Source organism: Alligator mississippiensis, chromosome 14 (genome assembly GCF_030867095.1).
Source record: "Alligator mississippiensis isolate rAllMis1 chromosome 14, rAllMis1, whole genome shotgun sequence".
NCBI classification, from domain to species: domain Eukaryota; kingdom Metazoa; phylum Chordata; order Crocodylia; family Alligatoridae; genus Alligator; species Alligator mississippiensis.
In genome coordinates this window covers 38,540,469-38,565,748 of record NC_081837.1, presented here as the reverse complement: position 1 = coordinate 38,565,748, position 25,280 = coordinate 38,540,469, and the positions used below count along the sequence as shown (strand labels likewise).

Sequence of the window (25,280 nt, the reverse complement as noted above, 5' to 3'; positions counted from 1 at the left end):
TTGTTACCATGGCAGGGCACGCGTGCCTACCCACCGGACAGGCCAAGGGCACATGGTCAAACACCCTCTTCTCCTGCGCGATCAGCCATTCTGCTCAGAGGAGCACGCGTCCGACTCTCCTCTGGGGAGGATTCAGCTCAGCTTGCCATATTCTGCTATTGAGGAATGTACGTGGCTCGAGCAGACCATCTAAAAGCCTACAGAGGTGCATTGGGTACCCAGGTTGTAGCTGTATCGGTCTAGAGGAAAAGGCAAGCGGGACTTGTAGTAGAGATGATTTCTTTTATTAGACCAACAAGATTTTTGCAAAAAAAATTCTTCCATTGCAAGCTTTTGGGCACAAACGCCCTTCGTCAGGCATCGGAGAAAAGACTATAAACTTTTACAACAGGAGAACTTTTACAATCTTTTCTCCGATGCCTGATGAAGGGCGTTTGTGCCCAAAAGCTTTCAATGAAAGAATTTTTTTTGCAAAAATCCTGTTGGTCTGATAAAAGAGATCATCTCTACTACGAGTCCCGATGGCCTTTTACACAGGTGCATTAATGCTCGTGCTTCCCAGCCCTGGCCAACCACTATGTGATTCAGGTCAGGAAAAGAGACTTTGCGGTGCTGAAACCTTAGCATCCCCAGGTCTTTCTTACCTGAGGCAAGCGGAAGAACCTGACTATCCCATTGTCCTTCGAGAGAAGTCCAACAGTTTCTCCCCAAAACAGGAGGAGAGGTGTAGCTGCTCTATTTCCTGCCCCCCCCCCAACCAAGTTTCTCCAAGCAGTGGGTGCATTGCATTGCAAAGGGAAGGAAAGAAGCAGACACAGATAAAGCTCCACAAAAGAAATCAGAGCCAGCATGTGCTGAGGAGGGGAGAAACTCAGCCTCCTGCCCTCCCCTGGAAAGGGAGGGGTGAGCGATCGGACCTGCCAGGCTTCAGAAGACGCCCGAGCACATTGGGGTGGACACATGTGCTGCACTGCAATACTTCCAGCATCACTTTGTCTCGCCCGGTGCCAGGGCAAGGACCCTCACAGGTCTCTAGAGGATCCCGGGAACACAGGATTGCTCCCACCAAGCCAAGGCACATCGCAAAAGGAACTGGACCTAATTTGGGGCCGTAAGAAGACAAAGGGAGGAAAGGCCTCCCCTTTTCATGAGTGCCCCGTTCAGTTGCTTTGCACTTTAACGGGAGGCACACCAGCAACAATGGGTGGGAGGCTGGGAACCAGCAATCCCAGCCAACAGGGATCTGCTGGGTCCCAGAATAGCAGGCATCTCCAGCTCAGAGCGGGAAGGAGGGCCGAGCTTCCCGGCCCACCGCCCAGGAGTGCTGCCGGCTCTCCCCTGGCCCAGCCCAATCCCCCTTCCAGCGCTCAAGTTCAGCCACCCCCTGCCTCTTCTCTCCCCCCTTCCCCCACGGGACCCAGTGCCGGCTGCAGGTCGCACAGCCGCCTCGGTCCTTTCATCTCTATTTAAACAAGCTCTTCAGCTCTGCCCGTTGCGTGGAAACAGACACTCCGTCTTGTTCAAAAATGACGTGCATGCTCTCTCCAGCGCTGTTTGTTTCAGTCTAAACTCCTGTCAGATGCCTGACTTCTGACTCTCTCTGTTTATCTCTCTCTCCTTCTGTCACCTCATTACTCCACAGCCCGGCTCACGTTTCCAGGCCTTGTTTACCCTGCGCTCAGGAGATGGGCACTGGCACTGCCCGGGAAGAACGCATTATACCGGCAGTAACCAGAAGGAAAGAGCAAGCGGAGGCCAGGCTCGAACCCACGGCCGGGGCCTTCGAGATCCAGCGCTGCAAGCACGTTCCAGCCCCACCATCAACGTCCCTTCTCCAAGCGACCATGCCAGCAACCTCCTCCTGACCCCACCTTCACTTCCAAGCCCCCGTGTCCTCTACACGGAGGTAGGCATGGCTTCCCGACGCGAGCACAGGGCCAGAAGCCAGGAATCCCCTGGTTCTAGTCCCAGCTCTGACCTTTTTCCATCTCAACCCCCATTTTGGCCTTAGGAAAGCCACTTAATTCCTACCCAAAGCAAACTCGCAGTACCCTCCCTGGGAGTTATCATCGGAAGAAGACTTGTAAAGCTCTAACAACGCAAGTGCCTGGCTCTAGCCTGGGGAGAGCGGGCTGGAAACCTCCCAAATATTTTGCAATCCCGGATGATGTTGCATGTTGCGAGCCCTCTTTGGAAGCCGCGTGGGGAACAAAGGATTGAAGACCTGGGACAAGAGATCGCTGGGAGTGGCTGGCGGGTTTCAGCCCGTGCACGGTTTCCTTAAACCCTCTGGGGAATTCATACAGTTAAAAAAAAAAGGGGGGGGGGGAGGGAGAGCAACAGACGGCATTTGAAGAACTGCAGCTCAAATCGGGATACAGGAACTGTCAGACAGGAACAGCCCAATGGTCCAGTAACCTGCTTTCAACAGGGGTAAAATGGTAGATGCTTCTGAGGAAGGTGGAAAACCTTCATAAAGCACCTAATTGTGCAAAACTCTATATATGAGGACATTTATTCCTGACCCCAGCTGGCGTTCAGCTTGTTCCCTGAAGCATGAAGATTGATGGGCCTTAGGAATTTTTATCCAAGCTACTGTCATTGCAGATGTCATTTGGATTTGGAAGTTTACCAAATCCTTTGCCTTAGCAGCGGCCTGTCCAGCGAGTACCTCGGTGCAATGATGCAGGGGCTCAAGTCAGTCATCCTATGCTCTCTCATTCCGGGATGATATGATTCAGGTGTAGCGGTGGGGAATCATTAATCCCCCGTTCGACGCATCTGCCTTGGGTACCAACCAAGATCAGAGATGCAGGAAGTTTCTCTGCCTGTTTCTCCCCCGTCTTTGCAATCCTCACCCTGGGATGTGGCTTTTTTTAACGTGTGCAGAGACAGCTACCCTGCTCAGGGCAGACAATTCCTTCTCTCACCTCCAGAGGGAGGAATATGAGCTGCAGCTTGGCGTACCTTTTCCAGCACGGTATGGACCCTCCACGCCGGGCTTCCCGGTAGTCTAATCACTCCTTATTAGCAACCCAGATCAGCTAGGAGTCCCACCAGCCTGGGGCAATGAGGATACAGACACAGCTGGAACTTCAGCATGGGGAAATTGTGCAGAGGCTAAGGAACCGGGGAATCTGGAAGAGGATCGAGGCTGGGTATTTTCTCTGCCTCAGCCCACAACCCAGTCCCCACGGAGCACTTTGTAATGCGCTCAGTGGTACAGCAATCAGACAACCACAACTGCTGGGCAAGATCCCAAACCATGTTGATTTGTATCCCAAAGCCTACCCCCTTCTTCTACAAGGCCTGCTCCTCTTCCTGTCCTGTCCAAAGTGCATCTGAACTGCCCTCCATCCAACCAAGCTTCGCTATGACAGTGTCTGGATCATGCAGCGTCAGCCTAGTAGTTCTGACCATCCCGCCCTTCCCATACGGCTAAACAGGAGGGGTAGGGGGTGTCCCTAGCACAAAACAAAGATCCAGAACCACCGACCTTAGCACCACGCCATGACTGGAGAGAGGTCACAGATTCAGGGATCCCCGATTCTGCTCCCACGACAAAGCATGCAACCTGGGCCCCTCCTTGAATTATCAGCAGTGCAGCCAAGTAGCAGCTGCCAATTCCACAGCTGCTATTACCTGGTGCAGGGTAGGGCGTGGAGAGGACCCTGAAAAGGTGGCCTAATGGTTACAGCAGCTAGAACAAGGAACTCGGAGCTAGGATGGCTGCCACCCGCTCACTGCACCATTTTGGGCCAGTCTCTTCCCGTCTGTCTCTGACCTGGAACCAGGCGACTTCCCTTCCTTCAAGGGAAGGAGTTACACGGCTTGGCACAGCCGCCTTCCTCCTGTGCTTGGGAAACCTCCAAGGGAAAAGGAGGCGGGCCCCTGAGAACAAGCAGCCCCTGCGTGCAGCGTGTAGGGACGTGCCGCGGAAGGGAGCACCCTGGGGCGCACGCAAGGGGCGGGCGAGCGTGCACAGAGCCAGCGCATGTGTCCCAAGCAGGCACACAGCCACGCAGCCGGCACCACCCAGGAACAAACAGCGTCTACCTGCTCCCCGGCGGCGGGTGCCTGGCGGGCTTTGCTTCTGCTTTCCAAGCACGCAGCCCGGCCTCCAATTTGCCTTGTTTCGGCCGTGAATGAACAAGTGTCTCCTATTTACCGTAGGTGGGCGAGCCTGGCGCGCACGCTGCCACTAAGTGAATTTCAGCGCCGTCCCCCACCCTTTCCCCCCCCAGGCGGCATTGTCGCAGCCACACACACGCACCTCTCGGGGAGCGGAGGGAGCGGGCCGAGTCTCGTTCGGCAGGGGTGACTCGCAGAAGCATTACACGCATGATTACCCTTCAGATCAGGGGAACAGTGGCTTAACTGCGTGAGAAACGGCTGTTATTCAGGTAATGGATTTACAGCGCTCGCTACTAAAGTATCAGACACAGCAATTTTTTACAGCTTTCACGCTGGAATTTATGGCTGCAGGAGGCGATCTCCACGCGAGGCTGGGATCATTGCCTTATTTAGTATCCGAGGAGGAAAATTTATGTTTTCGCAGGGGTTTGTTTTGAAAGGTAACCTCCAGGCACGCGCCCCCCCCACCCAAACCCCTCTCCCCCAGCCGCACACACAGGGACGCACGCTACACGTGTGTGCAGGCACACTCAGAGAGGCTGAGCAACACATGTGCAAGTGCTGGGTATACCCCCCTCACTTGTGTGGGCACAAGGCCAGAGAGGACTGCAGAGAGAGAAAATAAAACAGGAGACAGCCTAAAAGGACTCAGAAGTGGAAATGCATGTGGACATACAAAGTGACGGACACCTGGCGTGAGACATGGGCATGCAGAGAACTGGCCCAAGTACACCTGTATGCAAACAGGTGCGGTCAGACATGATTGTGCATCCAGGCCAATGTGAGCACCGAGAAGCGCCGCCCTCACTGCCACACGGTGAGCCCCAAAGAAAGGAAAAACTGAGCAAGCTGCGGGCAGCAGGGCAAGCAGTGGTGGAAAGAGAGAAGCATCGACTTCTTTTATATGCAGCAGGTCTGTAAAATCACTTTGTGCCCCAGATATCACAAAAAAAACACATTCGGGTTTTCCGAGAGCTCTGCAGAGCTGGCCCCACAGAGACATCGCTTTCACTGCACTGAACACAGCCGCCTCTGGGACAGAGCAGGCCAACCTCCCAGCAGTGCACTGCGATGGCAGAGAATGGCTGGAAGCATCCAACAAGGGCAAACGCTAGTAGAGAGAAGGGCAAACATCACTTGAGCCTGGACGGCACCAAGGCAGAAGTGCAAAGCCCCCACGACTCAGGTAAAGAGCGCGCGTGTGCAACTTCACACTTCTGCGAAGAGCCACATGGTTGAGACCTCGTGATCTGAACTCCTGTGCACGGTGACCCTGGGGACCTGGTACCTGTGGCTGGAAGGCCGTGAAAGGATCTGGGAAGACGAGCATGTGCGTGGGGACGGAGGGTGAGGTTTTCCATGTGGCACACAGCTGAGGCTATTGGAGCGCTACAGCTCTGTCCTCCCCACCTCCCCAGCGGGTATGGGGGTAGCACGCCTTCCCCTATCCCCAGACTTTAATACCCTTGTTTCCAAGTCTCTGGGAGTCCCGGAAGAGCCTTGGAGGATCTGAGCAGGCAGAAGAGAAAGGAAAAGGAGAAGAGCAAACGCTGCCCTACCTGCTGCTGCTGGAAGTGCAGGAGCTCCACGGGGCTCATCTCTCCATTCGTTTCCCCGCTGGCTCCTCCTTCCCGTCCACCGCTGCCGCCACCTCCGCCACCACCTCCGCCGCCCCCGTCTGTCTGGTTGGCGAGGCTGCTGACCCCGTTCTGGCTGGAGGGAGTGGATCGTATTGTCTCCGAGGCAGATTCAACCATCATGACTCGCTAGCAGGACCTGGGCGAGCAAGGAGAAGCAGCAGCATGTAAAGCAGAGCGTTATGGATGTTTCGGTTATATCCGCCATCCTGGGCTCGCCGCGGCCTGGTGCCTACGCAGCCGCCCTGGCCTCCCCAGGGCAAGGATCCTGTCTTCCCTTGATCCATCCCTATCTGCAGCTGCCCTGATAACACCAGGGAGCATCTCCAGTACTATCTCCATTGAACTGCTGAGCTCATGCCTACTGGAGCCGTGCATCCTTCCCTACACACACACTCCAGTGTCCTCCCACTCTGCACTGGCCCCAGATGCACTATCCACACCTTTGGCTGTGATGTGTGCCACTGTGAGATCGCGTGCCCACCTCATGTCTCTCCACCACGCTGTCCATCCAATCCCCTTCCCCACTGGGCACTGCAATCTCTGCCATGCCCTTCCTCTCCTCCTCCACCTGCCCCTGCCAAAGCCCACACCCCTTCCACAAATGCTTCCTACGGCAGTCGCCATCCCAGCCTGCCCTGCACCTGATCCACTGCCCTGCCTCTTTTCTCCATTTCATTAGGCTGCACTCTCCAGGACAGCACCTTAATCTGCGAGTCCAAAGACACGCTGGTCATTTAAAAACTCATTGCGCTGAGCCATTGAAAGATGGGTGGATGTGTCACTTTTACTCTAAGAGCGACCAACTCTAGCTTAGTTCAGGATGATTAGGAATCAGTCTATGTTAAACTAAAATGACCCACTCAAACTAAAACACTACCATCCATGCATTGGCCAGTTGAGAGTGCTCACACTAACTGCCACATAAGTAACCGCCAGTCATTTGTGAAGTGCCTCCTGTCTGTCCAGTGCTACACGTGGGCTTTATGGGCATTTATTCTAACCAGCGGAGGTAGCTGAAAAAGCAAAACCTCCATCCCATGGGAAATTCCTGGATGCTGAAACTTTTATTTCAGCCTGCATCAAGATCTACAGGAGAAATCTCAGGATCCATCACAAAGGGAAAAAAAAAACAACCAACCCAACAAAAAACCTCCATCGCGTTTCATTTCAGTCGCTCTGAAATGCTTTGATTGTATTTTGTGCAGACGTCGAACCTAAACGTTTCCATAAAGACTGAAAAACAGAATGTTTTGACCTTATCAAAGCAAAATGTTTTGATAATTTGCCACTGAACATTTTCGATGAACTTGAGACGTTCCCCTGAAACGTTGCCATTTCATCCAACTGGCATTCTCCATTTCACTGAATCAGCATTTTTCCTGGGAAAAACATTGTGTTTGAATGCGATTGACATCCTGCAGCGTTACAAGGCCTGCAATATTTTCTCTCTCTCTCAGAGCTCCAGCTCTGGGAGTCAGGTGATTGTGGGGAAACACCAGCTTTATTTTTCCTAGCCATCGTGGTTGTAGAAAAAGGCTTGGAAAAACCTGACCAAAGTCTGTCCTAAAGGCTCCAAATTTCTAGGAAAAAAACCTCTATTTCTGTACAAGCTGTACACGCAGTGTACAACTGTACAAGCAGTGACCAGACACATGCAAACATTTGCAAAGCTGTTAACAGTCCCCCATCCTGCACCTTCATCCATTCCACACCCAGGCAAGAAATCTGCCCCTCTTCCCACCCTCAAATTCTGCAAAGGGAAAATAGAGATACCACCAGCACAGATAGCGAGCATCCTGCCCCCGCTGGGCTCTGTTACCATCAGTGATCCCCATCTCTCTCCCTTCCCTTCTGAAAAGCTGAGGGTGGAGTAAATGCAGCCAGAGGCTGGCAGGACTTGGCACTTGGCTTCACTCTGTACAAGCCTCAAGGGTCCTGCAGGGAGAGCTGGGGCGAGGAGTGTTTGGAAGCTCTCCGGCAGGACGCAACGGGGAGAGATCTTCCCGGTCTGATCCCTGTAGAGTCCTGCAATCTCAATAGCACGGGCTGGGTCTAGCTCTTTTACGACCTGATGCATCTGTGCACCTGCCCTGCCCCCAGATCACCCTGGGAGGAATGATGGGAGAGATCTCATGGATCCTTGGGAGAGAGAAAAGGAGTTACAAGACATGGACCTCTGTGCTGGGTACCTAGGAGGTCCCAAAAGACGAAGAGCAACAATACACAATGACCCCTGGTTTGAAGCAGTGCCAGGACGAGTCTTGGAAGGCACTGCTGCTAGCACAGCTGAGTTGAGTAGGGCATGCAGACAGGCAGCCTTGACAAGGTAAGTAGCACAGACGAGCCCGTAGAGAAAAGAGAGTGGGGATTCAGGTGTAGAGATGGACCCAAACACCCCACCACACCCTGAATGCACCATTTGGAACAGAAATCAACTTGCAGCCCTTCCAAACTCCTCGTGCCTGGGGAAATTCAGACCCAGAGCTAAACCGCACAGCCCGGACTCATCTCTGCTCCGCGTCGTCCAGCAGCCGTGCTGAGACCGACACAGTTTGTGGAGAAGGCATCTCACCTGTGCTCCGCACCACAGCATCGTTGCTGAGGGCATGCGGGCAGACAGCCATGGTTCGGCAAATCACCAACTTCTCGTTCTCCCTTCCACGCCATGGCAGCGAGTGAGCTGTTGTGACGGAGCCTTCCCTCCCCAAAAGCTTTATTTCATCTCGTTATGGGCTTGCCTATGGCCGCTGTCATTGCAGCATCCCAATACCTTGCAAGCATTAATGGCTTTCACAATACAGCTGGGAAACGGCAGGTTTGCTGCCTCGCACACGTGGGCAACTGTTGCATTAGGGGCCGAAGTACCGAGTTCTGTTCAGGCGCTGAAACAGCTCGCCTGATTCTCCATCCTGCACACCAGGGTAAGGAGCCCTACTGAAAGTCTGGCCACAGGGCGACAAGGGGAGCAGCCAAGTGCCATGCGCTTCAGGATTGATTCCTTACCCGGTTGCTTAAAAGCCCAGCTCTACATAATCTGGTCCCACATCAGTTCTCTGAGGTCCTAACAGGTCTGTAGTAGAGGCAGGAACTTAACTCCAGATCTGCAATTCAGTGGGCACCTTTTCCTCTACCATTAGCATTGCATTTTAAATTAGCACAGCCTGGGGTGCGGGTCTGAGAAGACCCAGGCACCCAGTTAAAACAGACTGGGCTAATCTGTAAATCAGTCGGGCTTTACCAATGAGCAAGTCATTAGCAGTAAGAGATGCCCTTCTTCAAACCACAGGGCACCTATGACAGGGCATTCACATAGCGCTGCTCCCCTTCACCGACGAGTCTGTGTATCCCAACAGGTCGCGTGAACAGTGATCATAGGCAGCTCCTTGTACACGACAATACGGACCGCTGTTAAAGTGCAAACTTTCTGTTCCATAAGGCAGGGGTATAACCTTATTTTAACAGTAGGGAGGAAGGCGAGGGTAGCCAGGACTCCTGGGGTCTCTCCCTGCTCCCAAATTTAAGTAAGATGCTTCCCTTTTTAATGAGGTGGCTTCCCTAATTATGAAAACAGGATGCTTGTTATTTATCACTCTGTATAATGCGCTTTGAGAGCTAAGGGTGAGAGGCACCGACATGCAGGGCGCTAAGCTTTTCACTATCTGAGGGCAGGCTTAAAGAGCAGCTGGATACAGAGCTCCTGGTGTGGAAAAGGAGGAGAGCCCCTTGCTCTCCAGCACTGCTGAGAGCTGAAAGGACAGGGCAGGTGTGCTATCAATACACGGGACTGATCCATTTGGGGCTGGGGGATCCTCGAAAGGCTAGTGGCAACACATCACTTTAAAACACTTGCAAGTTGTGATCTCTAATCAGTGAGTTGAAGGCACCAGTTACCTGGCTGGATGCAGCGACTGCTGGGCAAAACTCTCTGGCCTGCATTATGTGACAGGTCAGAGACGATGGCCAGCGTCTTCTGGCCTTGAGATCTGTGAATGCAACCAACTGAAATAGCCAAAGAGGGACTCGTCCTGGGGCTCCGGTACTGACAAAGGCTGGACCTGGGATCTCTGCAGCAGGAGATGGGAAGCAACTGGAGCGCCGAGGGGAACGGTCCCTACCTGTATCCACCTGTGGTGCTAATGTCACTGCTGGAAGGAAGGAGACAGAGAGCAGCAGTTTTACTTTGTTCAGCCCTGCTCCTTCCCAGACCGAGCAGAGAACTGAAGTGCTTCCTTGGCTGCTGATCCGAGAACTGGTCAGCAAGTTTGAAACAGGAGAAGAAAAAAAGGGGATGAAATGGGGGAGGAGCGGGGGGAGGAAAAAAGCCTGTGTCTCCCCCCCCCACACACACACCCATTACCCTCTTTCTTTTCTGTCCTTTTTTTTTCTTCCAAGATAGAAAGACAAACCGCGAACAACATAATTGCTGAAATGTGGCGTGTAATAATAGCTATTCAGGAGCTGATCATTCATTTTAAACAGGGTGAAGCAAGCTTCTCATTTGCATGTTGGAGATTATATGCATTTCAAAAGTCATTTCCGCAGGGTGTATGAATGACATTAATTCCCATGTGGAGTTGTCGGCTCCCTCCTGTAGTCCTCACACTATCAAAAACACACGCGCTCGCACACGCACACACACACGCACCAAGTGACATGGTTGTAGCTACAGGAGAATTCAAGGTTAAAGGGATTACTCAATTTTTATTTTTCCTTAAGAGGCAGGAGTCATGAGCAGGGAGGTGAGGGCAGCGGGCGAGATCGGGAACACGGCTGTATGGCCAGGGGAGCTCTCGGGGAAGAGATCGCAGAGATCATCAGCAAAGGAGACCGACGATGCTACGTTAGCAACCAAAAGAGGAAGACTGGGGAAAGAGGCATCGCTCCGATTCTGGATCCATGTGTTGACTACAGCTGAGCTCTGATATGCTGCACAGGGTGGTCTCCAAACCAGTACACCGTGTAGTTACCCCCTGCGGGGGTTGAAGCACGGGTAATGCAGCCGTACGGGAGATGGAAGAACTAGGGTACAAGAAGATGATACTACTGGTCCCTATTAAAAAGACCCAGTCAGGAGCAGAGAAAAGGGAAAGAAGCCAGGAGTCCTGAATCCTAGTCCTCTCTTCTACCAATATAGCTTGTGCTTTGCCTTAGGGACTCCCGTACACACCAGAGCATTACATTATAACCTGCTCCAACTATTACATTCCTGTACATCCTGCTCATGCTGCTCCCAGTTGATCAGTTGGGTCACAATTTCTCCCCCTTACATTGCATTCATTCGACTTCATTTCCACTCTTTTGCTTTATATCGGTTCTTATACAGCTGTCAACCCCGCTGCATCTGAGCAGGGGCCAGGGTGCTGTTTATGCTTCTCTTATAGTAGGTGAGCACTTCTTACACAGTCATTCTCACAATTGAGCTCTGAGGCAGGGCATGGCTGCTCTCCCCATTTTAGAGAGGTTTAAAGAGGCTATGGGACAGGAACAAGATCACACAGGAAGTCTGTGGCGGTGCATTTTCCAAGTGCCAGCCTTCTGACTTAACACTCGAGCCCTTCTCCATCCTTCCCACACCTTTTCTTCAACCCTTTCTCAACCACGGTCTCACCTCTTCTAAGAAGCAACCCTTCTACTTGGTGCTTGATAGGTTTTGGGTCCCTAGATCCAAAACAAGAATCTAGAGAAAAACCCTTGACCCCACTTCCTTCCGCTCTCTCTCATCTGGCAGTTCTTCCCAGGTGTAGTCTCATCCCCATCCCAGAGCACTTCATCCTAGTCCTATCTGGCTTCAAGGGCTCAAACCCACAAGGCTGGACCGCTTTGCTTTAGAATGATTCGCTGGCTTAAAGCTAGCCAAAGTTGGTCAACTTTTTCCGTTCAAAATAAAGCAGACACCCAAAAGTTCCCTTCCCATTTCAAAAAGGAAAGAAAAGCAGCTTTCCTTTTTTGATTGCGCACAAGATCTTTCCAGTTTTCAAAAGGGAAAAGAAAAAGGGGGTGGGGGTGGGAAGAAGGGAGATACAACGACATTTCTTTCCAGTTTCTCCTTAAAAAATTATCCAAACAGCCTTAACCTTAAACAAGCAGGCAGTTCTGCTGGGGGAAGCAGAAAGGAGCACAGGGCCTATCTGCGCCCAGAAGTCACAAGGTATCTGTGGGGCTAATAACTCTGAAGGATTCGAAATGGGATTAGACTTTTCTATAGAGAATAAGCTTATCCAGAGTTACGACAGGAAGTACTAAAAAAGGAAAGTTTTGGGAAGGATATCAACTTTCCTGGCTTCGGGGTATAAATTGTAGCCCAACTATGGGGAATTAGGAGGAAATTGTTTCTCACGGGCAGGCTAGAACTGGGGTTTTGTCCACCTTTCTCCGACATATCTGCTACCGGGCACCGCCAAGGACTGAACAAACCAAGCATTTTGGTCCACCCCATAATTCCTAAAATCGATGGCAAAAGACGGGTCACTTCCAGTTTCCAGCTCTAGTACACAGGACTATCCTGTTCTCAAGCCCTAGTGAGATGCTGTGGCCTTTATGTTCCCAACACAGCAGCAAAGGGCTTAATAAATAATTATCGCCATGAAAATCTTTCCTTCTAGATCCAGGTTTTGCCAAGCCTTGAAAAAGTAAAGCTGAGGGTTTGTGTCCCAACTCGGAGAGATAGCACGGACTGAAATTATGAACAAGTAACTCTTTTTTTTTTTGCATGTTGGCTGATTTGGGATTTGAGGATTCCCAGCTAAGGCTAGAAGGTTATGAGAAATCTGTATAAGTCTATCTATTGATATAGACATTGTTAGGCTCCCTCTGCAAACGCTGAAGGCACATGTAAAACTTAAGCAAACATATAACTCACGAGTGAAGCACGAGCAGAATCAAAGCCTTCACCTTTCTTCTATTTTAGCCCTCTCCGCGCAAACACACATTTAAATAGCTCCAGTTCAGTCGCTTCTCCACGCCCAGTCAGGATCAGGCCCACATCTTGCAGAGAAAATGTACAGACACAAAAACTGGGTACAGACATTCAAAAAGCCGGACTCAATCTAAATGGCACGGTCTTCTGCAAGCGGCGTAGTTTAGATCAGCAGTGAAGACAACACACATTCGCCCTTTGGTGGTCGGGGGACAAATCTCAGGCTGGGTTCCACCAATTTTAAACCAGTCTGTGCGCACTGAACTTCTGTTCTGCTGTGGGTATAGACCCATTTCCAATCACTTATACTGGTAAAAGTGTAATATCTGTACGTGGCCAAAGAGACCCCCTGCCCCAAGAGGCTATCTTAGAAGCTGAGCCTCAGAGAAAGAGTGAAAAAAAAAAAAATCAGAAAAACCCAACTCACAAGAAGCAACCAAAGCTGTGCAAGTGGATTGCTAATCGCCATCTTCATTCAGTGAAGTGATGGAGATGCTGGTTGCAGAATCAGCCTTCCCTCTAATGCACACCTTTCACACGGCAAAGAAAAGCAAACCAAAGCAGGGAATTAGTCCAGGAGTGAAGAGAGAGAGCCCTTGTGTCTTTCACTGCACCATATGGCACAAAGAGTATATTAATTACCGTTGCTTTTTAATTAACAATTGCTTAATCTAAGCAGTAACATTTGCCTTGACATCTTTTGACTTGCTGCTAACCTGTAAAGCGCACAAGCCATGCCAAGTCATCAATTAATTTTTATTGACGTTTTCTTCCCCCAAACAGGCACAATACCAGGGTTTTCCAATTAACACCTCCGCACTCTCTAATTAGTGCAATTAACAGACTGATGGATGCCCAGAGTTTCCCTAGGAGAGAAGGCGCAGATCAGCTGTTTTTGCTGTATGGACGGATCTCCTGCTGAGCGCACACATGCACTCACGCTCCTTTCCCCCAGGATTTAAAGAGAGAACACACTTGCAGGTGCCCCTACCGGTAACCACAGGATCTTTTATCTGCCTGCATTTCCCCACCAAGTTTACCATCATCATCAAGCGCTTACGAACGTAAGAACTATGGGTCAGACCCTAAGTCCAGCTTGCCCAGTCTCTTGTGTCGCACAGCGCCGGACGGCGGCTGCTGAAGGGGAGAGCGAACAGGGTTATGACGACCAGGGTTTTTTCCGTTCTTCCCCTCCCACTTGCTTTTAGGATGTAGGAAGTGTTTAGGGTCTAGGAAGTTCTCATTCAGCGGCCGTGCCCCTAACTCCTGTCCTCAACAGCGAGCACTGTTCCCTTCCACCAAGAATTTGTCCAGTCCCTTTTTGAATTTGGTTAAGCTGTCAGCTTCCAGCCCGTACGGTGGCAACAAGTCCCACACTTGAATTACTCACTGTGTGAAAAAACTTCCTTTTTCTAGTTTTGAACTCACTACCTACTAGTTTCATTTTGTAACCCCCTAGTTCTTGTATTGCGGGAGAGAGTAAATAAAAAATCCCTATCCACTTTCTCTTCGTTTCACATTTGGTAAACCCTTATTGTATGCCCCCCTTATTGTGTCCCTCCTCAAACATCTCTTTTCTAAATTGAATGGGCCTAACCTATTTATGAGAAGGGAAGGATGGTGCAGCACTCTCCATCTGCACGCTGAACAAGCAAAAACAACATTTGCTTTGCAGGACATTTTGAGAATCAAGACCACGAGGGTCCTTTATAATGTAGCATGTCCTTGTCTTAGCTCTTCTTCTTGTCCACCTCCCGTTTTAAACAGCTTTACCACAAGGAGCTCGAGAAACCCTGTAACTTCACACAGCCCTTTAGGTGGAGTAGCATTTCCCTCCTCTCAGATCAGGGTGCGCACATCTTGCAAGAACCAGCACCCTGCCCTGAGGAGCCTACAGCCTGAATGGGACCAAATGCAGAATCGCAGCGAAATCCCCGATACGTTTACAGACGGATACAGGGCAATGTCGCTTATTAGCTACAGAGCGGTAGCAGAAGTTATGGCGAAGAGTTTTTGGCAGAAAGCCCTGATGGCAGAGGATGCGCAGAACACGCGTGGGCCCTGGAAATGGGGAGATCCAAGACTGGTGACTTCTCTGGGACTATTCAGCCTAGATATCACTCACCATGCATTAGGCTGCCCCTGCGACGGGAGGTTGTTCCCTGCCTCACACAGGTGTCCTCTGCTTTCTGTCCCCATGTGCTCAAGGGGAGCCAAGGCTCGGAGCTCACTGCTCTGCTCCATACTAAGGGCGCTGGCCGTTGACCAAATGGCAAACCCCACGGCCAGCTCCATGCTGCTGTCTGGTTGCAGTGGGCCGCCACCGCCAGCGCCTATCAGGCCTCTCCGCTCCATAGCCACCACTTCCAAATTCCTCAGACACGGACCTCTGACAACGGCCGCCTGTCCCCAGAGGCACGCACATGCATTGCCCACCATGCACAGATGACACGCATCTCTGCTAGAGCCCCCCATGTGCAGCTATTCACCCCCTACCTCAGCAACAGGCGGGCAAATGAACTCTGTCCCTACTAGATGAGATGCACACAAGCACTTTCCCACCCCTCAAGACCAGGAGAAGGGCTTTAAGTACCCTAAAACCCTCCGCCAGTCCCCCGCCACTCGCCCTAATGGGCACTTCCCATGCCAAACCGGTCTACCCCATCTAGTCACCTCCAATACCGTTCTGTTCCTCACACGAATCAGAGCAAACAGAAAACTGCCCCGTGCACAGCACAACAGTGCAACACTCAAAGCCACGCTCCCCTGCCTCAGTTTCCCCACCACGAACATGGGCGCTGGCCTCCTCTTTGTGAAAAGCACTTTGAGATTCACGGACAGAAGCACCGAGTCTGATCAGCAGGTCAAACGCTGGCCCTCCCACAGCCCTTCCCACAATATCACTGCGATCTCCTTCCCATCAGCATCGGGGAGAGGCTGAGCTTGCCTCAAGTGCAAAAGGGAAGGAAGCTGGTAGAAAGAGGACAGGGCCGATTAGCAAGGAGCACGGACAAACCTCCCGCTCGAAGCTAAGGCCAGCACGGGGAATTTCAGCTGCTCTCCTGGAACAATCCAGGTTTTGTAGGTCTGTAAAAACCCAACCTTTAAAAAAAAGGGAGTGCTGCCAAGTATTGAAGACTTGCCCGTGGCTCTCCAGAGAGAGGGGTGGCTGGTCAGGCCAGAAGCAGCAATATCCTCTCCCGAGATATTTCCCTAAGAGAGAGGAACGCTGCCCAGAGCTCAAAGCTCCAGCGCCCTCCGCAAAACCTCCCAGTCGCATCGGCGCTGCCGCCACGGCCCATCCCTAGGCGTTAGCCAAACCAGTTTGCCTAACGCATTCTTTCAGGCTCCAGACGCAGCGAGACCCGAAGGCAAGGCAGACAGGAAGAGAGCGAGGCCGGGCATCGTGCCTGCGTCACCGCCTCTTAGCACGGCGAGGTCTTTCCCTGAAGCAATGGTTTCCAAGGAGCAAGTACATCTCCGGGACCTGTTTGGCGGGTCCTGGCAGCAGAGGCAGACGGCGGTAGCTGAACAAAACATAATCAGAGAGCTCCTAGGCAAATGCACAGGTTGGGGAGGGAAGGAGATTGCATCTCACGAGGCTGCAAGGGCTCAAGCGGTCCCGGGCACGAGTATAACTAGCTGCGCTGGAAGCCTGCATCCCCAGTGCCGTGAGGGGATGCTTTCTGGCTCGAGCACACCGCGAGGGGAAAGTGCTCGACAAGAAGAGGAGTCTGCCGGAGTCTCTCCTCTCTCTCTAACCGGCTCTCCTCCGAGGCACAGAAAGGTGAGCTACCTGCCTCCCCGGGCCCGGGCATGACGAACTCCCGAGGAAGCAACTTGCTAATCTTGAAAGGCTTTCGCGCGAGGTGGAGAAGCTGCAGCCGGGCTCGCTCAGAGAGTGGCTTTTTACCCTTTAATTAGCACACAAACACATGGAAATGTGGAAGGGGGATTAAAATAAAAAGTCTAGGGGAGCTCAAACGAACTGAAAGCATTACAGTAAATTAGAAGAGATTTAAGGAGCCAGGGATTGGCTAAGTCCAGGCACCCTCTTTAATGGGATCACACGTACGGGCACTTTCATCTTCTACTTTCATCTCTCTCCCAGCAACTCATTTTGGACAAAGTCAACCTCCGAGCCCTGCCAGCGACTGCCCCTCCCCGCCTCAGGTGCTGGGCGCTTTCAGGAGCCCTGAGCCATTTTCGGAGGAGGAACCTGACTGCAGGACAAGGTCTGATGGACACACCTGGCTCTGCTCAAGTGACCCAAGACACTGGCAGTCCCTGCCCGCCTGGCCCCTCTCCGAGCACACAGCAAACCCCTGCCCGCCCAAGACCCCTTACTTGGCATCCTTCACTCTTGAGGCAGCTCTCAAGGAAGCGTACGGCGCCGTTCCTCCTGGGAGCAGGACCCGGGAAGAAGCGGCAGGACACGCATGTGCCGCACGCAACCGCTGAGCTTTCCTTGCTGTAAAGGAACGGGGTGGGAACGGCTGCAGGAAGCTCTCCCTTGTACGGCTGGGTGCAGCTGCAAGGGGCACACCTGCAAAGCCGGCCTTGGCACCACACACAACCCCTGAAAGCAGTAGAGCTTGGCCTACGGGCATCTGCTGGCCAGTCGGGCGCTGGTCCAGCTGGAGGCCCTACTGGAAAGGTCCACAGCTGGGGAAGGATAGGGAACCCGACCCATGCCCTACTCGGAGGGGTGGTGGGAACGGCGACCCCTCTCTGAAACGGCCCCCTCTGCTCTTCAATACTCGCCTCCGATTCAGCTGCTCCAGCAGGAAACTCTCGCCAGGCTCAACCCTGTACTTCCCGAGACTCTTCTGAAGCAACCTGGAAAACGTCCCGGCGCCGGTGACTTGCTCAGCAACACCTGCTCTATTCCATGGGCCTGCAAGGGGCCCGGCTTCAGCAGATGCCCCCCGTTGCACGATGCCCTTGACACCTAGGGCCCATTCGATAACCTATGGCACTTTTCCCCAAGGGGGAAGTCCGGGCCAAATCACATCACAAGCCAGCTCCAACGATCGAACCTCAAACATCGACACGGGTCCTTCAGCGACATTTTGCTTCCTTCTTCACTTCCTGTCCCAAACGCCTGGGAACTGCTTTGAGAAGCTGCCACCTTCCCTTCCCAAAATCCAGACACGCTCCCACATCGAGGCAACCCTGAGCCTGTATGTCGGTTTGGCGAGAAGGCGCATTAAGAAATGCTGATTGGCTGGACTATTAATTAACTCCTTCCTTCCTTTACGTCGCACTCTCCTCCCATCACGCACCCGACTTCAAAAACCCTCCTAGCGCCTGGGCTGCCCTGCATACGGCACGGTGCCGCCAGCCCGGGCTGCAAGGCTCTTTCAGCCATGCCAGGTTGTAGGGTAAGAGGATAAGCCCCCCTCCCCATGGGCACCCAGCCAGAGATGGCGCAGGGCACGTGCCAGGCACTGAGACCGTGGCATCACCCACCACTTCTCTCTGCTGAGCTCTTGAAAAGATTAAAAAAAGAGCTCCACTCCATCTCATTAAGAAAGTAAACACAAGAGCCATCTAAGTGTCTAATTAAGCTTCTAATTAGTCCCTGCTTGTTACTAATGCAAATTAGATTACGCCGCTTAACTACAGCATGTCCACAACACCCTTGTTAATTGCGGCCTTTTGAAATTAAATTACTCCCTAATTAGCATATCAAAGCCATTGATTCGGAGCCAGGAAAGATGAGGGCAGGAGGAAGCCGAACGCCAAGTTTTGTTAATCAGGGACGTCTAATTAAATAGTGACGTTGCGCACGGGGGCTCCTGTCTTGCTGTTTGGGAGGCGGACGCCTGGGCGACTGGAGGGATGCCTGTAGTTGAACAGGGCACCGTGGCTACCCCGTCCTGCTGTAGAGCAAGGCTCCTGCTGGCATCCAACCCTTCCCATCCTCTTTGGAAAGGGCTGGACCCTGACTCCCAAGGGTTCCTTGGTTTCATCCCTCCATCCACGCCAAGGTGCTTTATACCATGAGCACCAACGTGCGGTTGAAATCACCTGCCTTTGCCTGGCTTCACTGCTCTACAGCTACAGTCGGCTTCTGCCCAAGGCCATGAGTGCACCCGGGAGCAGATGCACCCATGTGAAGACAGGAGAAGGACTCACCTGAACAGAGAGGTGCAGGGTAACTGGAGACCGGGACCAGAGAAAGGCCTCGATTTGGCTCTGGGTTGACTCCAAGCTCTGGGGTGATCAGAATTAGCCCAGCCCCAGCCCTAGACCACCCGTTCTCAAAGGCCGAGGGAAATATAGGGTTCCAGTCCAGGCCATCTCTGTAATACAAGCCTGCTGCTCGTGTAAAGCCCCACCTGAGAGTTTCCACCTGCCAACTTGTGCAGATGTTTGTTGGACCTGCAGGCACAGGGGAGGGTCGATGCCACAAGCCAAGGTACCAGCAACCTTGGGGCTCAGAGTCCGAGACAAACCGGTACGAAAAATCACTGTACTGCATCACAGTCGGGCCCAATGAGGCTCATTCTAGACAAACAAGTGGGGAGAGCTAGTGCAAGCCTCAGCGTACAAATAAAGGGCAGGGGAGCAGTGGGAATGGAGTGAGGTGAAATGACCTGCCTGGGCCCCAAAGCGGGTCAGTGGCAGACTTGGGAACAGAAAGACCTCCTGACACCCCATCCAACATCTGGACTAGACAGCATGCATGGAACTATATATAAAGCCTGCAAGATGCAAATGATCCAGCACCCAGGAGACTTCTGAAACAACGGACGATCCAGACTGACCAGATACCGAGGGCATTAATATGAATATTATGGTAGGGAGGCCCTAGGGTAAGAGCCCAACTGTGCTAGAAGCTGTACAAACAGACAACAAAAAGATGGCTCCAGGCCCAAAATTGCTTAGCGACTCCCTCCCGAGACCTCTCCTGAAGCAGAGACCCAAGCACGCTACTCCAGCTAAGCAATACAACTCTGACCTGGTTTGGAAGAACCGGCCCATCGTTCTGCACTACGCACCAACACCCAGCAGCCTCCCACCGTTCCTCTGGCATGAGAGGCTGCTTTCACTTGCGCTGGGGGAGAGATGTCTTGAAGTCAGAAAGACAGGGAAACTCAAACCCACCCATCAATCCACAGACCGATACACCTCCATCTACACAGAGACGCCTAGAGCAGAGTCACCACCTGCACAGCTTCACCCCATCTAGCACATACAGGATAACGGGGCTGCAGAGTCCAGGGCTAGGGACTGCAGGGCAGACGTCACGGCCCTAAATTGTATTCTTGGCTTTCCTTGAACTTGGCTAAGTCCTTCAACAGTGCCTTGGCAGACCTCCGGTCTACAGATTGGAAAAAATGCTACTTTTGCCATTTTTTGCAATGCTCCTCTGTAGGCATCTACCAGCTGACAGTCACCTCAGACAATGGTAGAGGAAACCAAAGTCAAGAAAACCCAGCCCCTCGCCTCCTGAGCTGCAGATAGACCGGGATGATGAATGACACTGTTTGCTCCCCACCTACTCCCCTCCCGCGCAGCGGCTCACTTCTCTCTTATCACCGATGGTCGCAGGTTATAGGACTCAGCTTCATGCCTTTCCAACCCCAACATGGTCCTGACCCAAAGGTCAAGGTGCTGGATCCAAAGTTGGATCCAGAGCAGGAGGGGCAGGAAATGGTAGGCGTTAGTCTTGATAGCCGTTGGCTCAACACAGAAGTCTCTCCGTTGACTTCAATTTATTGATATGTCTGGAGGTGAGCCCGGACCATCATCCTCAGAAGACAAAGAGGAGCTCAGAGTAGACTTCAGCTAGTCGTTCCACTTGTCTCCATCCAGGGATTTTCCTCCAGTTGTCAGAAATAGAAATCAAATGCCAGGTCATGAAAGCTGCAGGATCTCTCCCAGTTGCCCCTGCATTTCTCATGAGACAGGGTCTCCATTCGCCCCCTCCCCTAACCCTCTGGGCACCAAAACCTGACAACAGGAAGGGAAACAAAAATAGGAGGCTAGACATCCCACTGCGGGTTAGTAAGAAAATGGGGCCTTTCACCCCTAGGATCTGGGGATAAGGCACTGCACCGAGTCAGGAATAGCTCAACTATGGACTTGCTGCGTGATACTAGACAAGCTGCTTCCCCTCTCTGTGCCTCTGTTTCCTGCCCTTTCCCAGTCTTGTCCACTTAAATCAGTGCCCCTCAACCTTTTTTTTTTTAGACTCAAAACACCCCTCGACAGACTCGAGGCACCCTTTGGAGAATGCCAGCTCCTAGTTTTCCCTCATTTTTTGACTACAGAAGCACAGTCGAGCAGTTGTGCTGCAAAAAAAGAACAACTCAGAGGGACCAGACCATAACAGGTGCGAATGCTTTTAACACTACCGATTTCTGTTTGAAGCCTCTGGCTTGCTCTTGTGAATCATGCTTGCAAGTACAACCGTGCTAACACTGCACGGCATGCTTGAAAGCCTTGCAAAGCACCCCAGTTGAGAATCGCTGACTTGGATTAGAAACTCAAGACAGAGCCGGTCTCTGGCAACGTGCACATACAACTCCGCTGGAGGCTTCTAGGTGCTCTGGTCCCAAATCCACCGCTCTCACAGGCTCTGTCCAGCAAAAACACCCAACAGGCAAGGGGGACGAGTTACCCGTCAGGCTCTAGGCACGCCGGGCAGGCAGCACGAGGAAAGCTGTGCTTATTTGGAAGAAAAACAAGACACTGCCAGAAGTCAGGGCTCTCCGTTTCCCATCGCTAGAGCTAAATCCTAAGCATAAATATCCCCCGAACGCCATACTCCCCAAGCCAACCGTACAACACGCTCAGTCGTGTAAAGGATTTTCAAAACATGCCACGAGGGGGGAAGCTCGTTCAGGATGCAGCCGAACTCCTTTAAAACCACTGCCGTCAGCTAGATGAGAGGAAGAGGGTCTGACCGGCAGAAAGGTAACGGCACTGAGCGAGCGTGGTGAGCAGTCGTTCCTACCGACGGTAAAACCACTTTGGTCGTCTTTGTTGGGAGCGGGGTACCTGCCAGGGAAGCGCGGGAGCAGTCACTTGGCATCTACGCTGCTCGAATCGCCCACCTCGACCGTCATGAGAGGTGTCGACACCAAGGAGGAATCCAGGTCTAAAATAACCTGGTGGATTCATAGTCACCATATGGATGGGGGGAGTAAAATAAAGTGAATTCCTCTATTTTATAATTATTATTTAAATAACTTGTGAATAACCCAGTTCTTTTAATTTTCTAACTTTTTCCCTTTTTTTTTTTTTTTGTTTAAGGAGGTGGGAGGAAAAAAAAGGGGGGGGGGTTGAAGATTGGAAAAGTTTAATACAGAGGGAGAGAGTCTATTAGAAAAAAAAATGCAGACAGCCTGTCTCATGGGAAGAGTTGAAATATTAAAGAAAGGAAAATCACTTCTCAGGCAGCAGAGACAGAGGAGAATGGAGCGGGTTTTAAGAGAAGGAGCCGCGCACTTTTAATTGAAAAGAGGGAGATTCAAATGAAATATCCAATATCCCTGGTTAAAGAAAGGAAGAAAGACAGACCTCGGCCGCTTTGCTACGCTGAGAAATTGCTAAAGCACTAACTTTATTTTTCCCTTCTCTTCTTAAGTTATAGGAAAGAGGGATGGGGGAAAAGAAAAAAAAAAAGAAAGGTTTTCTTCCTTTCATACGAGAAGAACTCAAGAGTGTGGGAGTGGAGGGTGGGGGAAAAGACCAAGTTTTATTCATTTATTTTATTTTATGAGTAAAATAGTAATAAAAAAAAGACAGAGAGTTTTATAATGTCACAGTGTTTGGAAGAAGCAGCAGAAGGGGAAAAAAAAGAGAGAGAGAAAGGGAAAAAACCAGCTAAGAACAGAAGGGCCGGTTTTAACCACCCGCCGTACAAGCCTCTTTCCCAACGAGATTCAATTAATTGATAACAAGAGGCATCAAATTAATTTTTCAAGGATGTTAGATTTTGATGAAGGAAAAAATCTCTCTGATTTTAATCGGGGCGGCGTTTAAAAGGCATAAATGAATATCCCTTTCTAATCATCTGAGGCACTGAAGAAACGCCAAGCGGTTAACGTGAAAATTCAAATCGTTTAATTAGGGGGGGGTTGAGGGGAGGTGGCCGTGTCTGGGGGGTAGGGGGGAGGGGGAGCTGGGTCTCTCTTTTAAGGAGTATTATGGAGAAAAAAAATGTGTGTGCGCGCACGCGTGTGTGTGTGTGAGTGTATACATGTATAAAAAAATTCCTCCAACCATCTCACCCCCCTCTCCCCAGCGCACAGTTGTAAAAACATTTCTCAACGGTTCCTCGCTTGAATAGAGACCGCTTCCCATCACGACCTAATTAACAAAAATGATAATGGAGGGTAGGGGGGGAGGAAATCACAGAAAACCAACCAAAAAACCCCCACAACTGAACTCCAGGACTGGGGAAAAAACCCATGACACGCACACAAGCCACTGGCATTGAGGTACCCCAGAAACCCAGGCACGGTGGTCTCCTCTTTCCACCCGCACATTGCAAAGGGATTGTTAAGATGCAGGAAGTTAGCAGGACATGCACACTTGCTGCCCAAAATTAAATTAAATTTAATTGAAAAGACAGTTTTTTGGGTTTTTTTAAACAACTCAGTAGTACTGCTTATGTTTTAAGGGCCGTATTCACAGCTGAGGTTGGACTAATCCCAGAGGAAGATTAATAGCCATTTCATGGCCAAATGCAACAGAGTTAAGAATACCAACCTATATAAGCATGTAAAGAATTGGGTATTTTTTGTGCGCATCTCTCGTGAGACATTCAAGGTACACAGCTGTTAGCTCTACAGAAAAAGCACACATAGTTGAGAGTCCAGATTCACAAAGTCAAGCTCCTGCTTCGTTGCAATATCAGACCCACATTCTGCTCTTTGCTTTTGTGTATTTTGTCCACGCTTTCCTCTTCCCTTTAGTATACTTCATCCTAGGACCACACAAGATCTGGCAGGGAGATTTGCTTGGCATATGCCTTAAAACATATCCTTCTATGAGATACTAGTCAGAAGTCAAATTGAAATGAGCAGCCTTTTTAAAAAAAATAAATAAAAAAATAAATTTCCATACCTGGATCATTTAAAGAAAAAAAAAGTTTCCTAATGTTCTGGTGGCCATGTTACAGCTTAAAATCCACCCATCCCTGTGCCCGTCTGGCCAGAGCGGTGCACACATACAGGCAGCAGCAGAACAACTCTCAAAGGTGCTTTTCACAGCTCGCTATAAATCCAGACCCGGGTTTAAATATCGTGGGACGTACGCACAATACGTGACTTTCCCATCGCTGACACGCGCATGCACTAAGGGACGAGGGACTCAGGGGACTCAAGCCGGAGCCTGCAAAGTCATCGCGTCAACTTCCAAGAGTTTTGGATCAGGCCCCGACTCGGCAAAGCTCTTCAGTGCCCGCTTCACTTCAAATACAGGCCACGGCTGACGTCCACTGACTCCAGGCCTGTGGTAAGTGGAAGTGGCAAAGAGGTTGTGGGTGGAAATGTCACTGTCTGGTCACTGAAACGACTGACTTGAGCTCTAGAGGGGCCAGGCCTGAGCAATCTCGGCTTTTACTACCGGCTCTGTCCAGCTTTGCAAATGGTTTAGTGGAAGAGCCCACCCTTCCCTCACATTCAGGGCAGCAGCTCTTGGGCTGGCAGGTGGGGAGATCCTGAATGAACCTGATGCTGCTCAGGTGATGTCAAGAGAAATTGTCTGGACTGTCAGTGGAGAACGATGCCAAAAGTGGGTGCCCCCTGCTTTGCCCTCCCCGTGCCCTCTTTCCCTTTGCCCCTCGCTCAGACCTCCCACAGAACAGCTTCTCCATGAAACAAGGTGACCCAACTCCCGAAGATCTACCCATGTCAGCCAGACCACAGGTGGCACTTACCTGGCAGCCTCTCCAGGTCACTTGGCACTGGACAAATAATGATATGTCGTGTCACTGGACGGGGCATGCATGGTGGGCATCCGGCCCAAATTCTCTTTCGACTCCACAGAAAGCTTAGGGAAAGGAGGTAGCCGCGCCTCTCCCGAGATGGCTCAGAAGGGAAACATCCCCTTCTTCCCACCAAGCAAAAACCAGTGGAGAAAGGAGAGCCCTGTTCTTACCAAGCTACTTAATGACTGGCTCCTTTGTGACCCACAAGGCCACATGAAGACATGTTGAAGGCATCTCAACAGGGGAGCTGACCAAAGCTATGCATCACCATAACTGGTAGTTAAGTGCCGCGTGAAGCATCCCAGCTTGCCTGGGTCAACCCGTCAGGAATCCTCCTACCCTGCATTGTGGGAGTGTTGCTCACACTGCTCCCAGACAGCCTGCCAAGTCTGCTCCCATAAGGCACTGGGTTGGCACCGAGTCATCCACAAAGCTGGGAGATCTCAGGCAGACCCTAATCCGATGGGTATGTTCATGGAAGAAGTGCTTAAATGCAAGATCTATGTCCCCTAACTACAGGCGTGGGGGTGCGGATGGAGTTGAAGAACGGGGAAGAGCAGAACGTGGAAAGCACATTATGGAGGAGCAAATCTAAGTAGAGCGAGAGACAGGCAAAAAGGGAGGGGGGAAAAAGGCTGGA

General features: G+C 51.4%; 1 protein-coding gene across 8 annotated transcripts in view; it reads right to left on the bottom strand.

The window, feature by feature from the left end:
• FOXP4 (forkhead box P4) overlaps positions 1 to 25,280 on the bottom strand; it is a 136,322-nt gene that overhangs the window by 80,393 nt on the left and 30,649 nt on the right. For 7 of the 8 annotated variants that reach the window (XM_059717243.1, XM_019482776.2, XM_019482775.2 and 4 more), the window contains exon 2: positions 5,694 to 5,910. In XM_059717243.1, coding sequence (XP_059573226.1) covers positions 5,694 to 5,894 — 201 coding nt within the window. In that variant the 5' untranslated portion in view covers positions 5,895 to 5,910. Of the gene's footprint in view, positions 1 to 5,693; positions 5,911 to 13,117; positions 13,366 to 25,280 lie in introns of those variants that run through there. The other variant, XM_019482777.2, reaches the window with a different exon arrangement.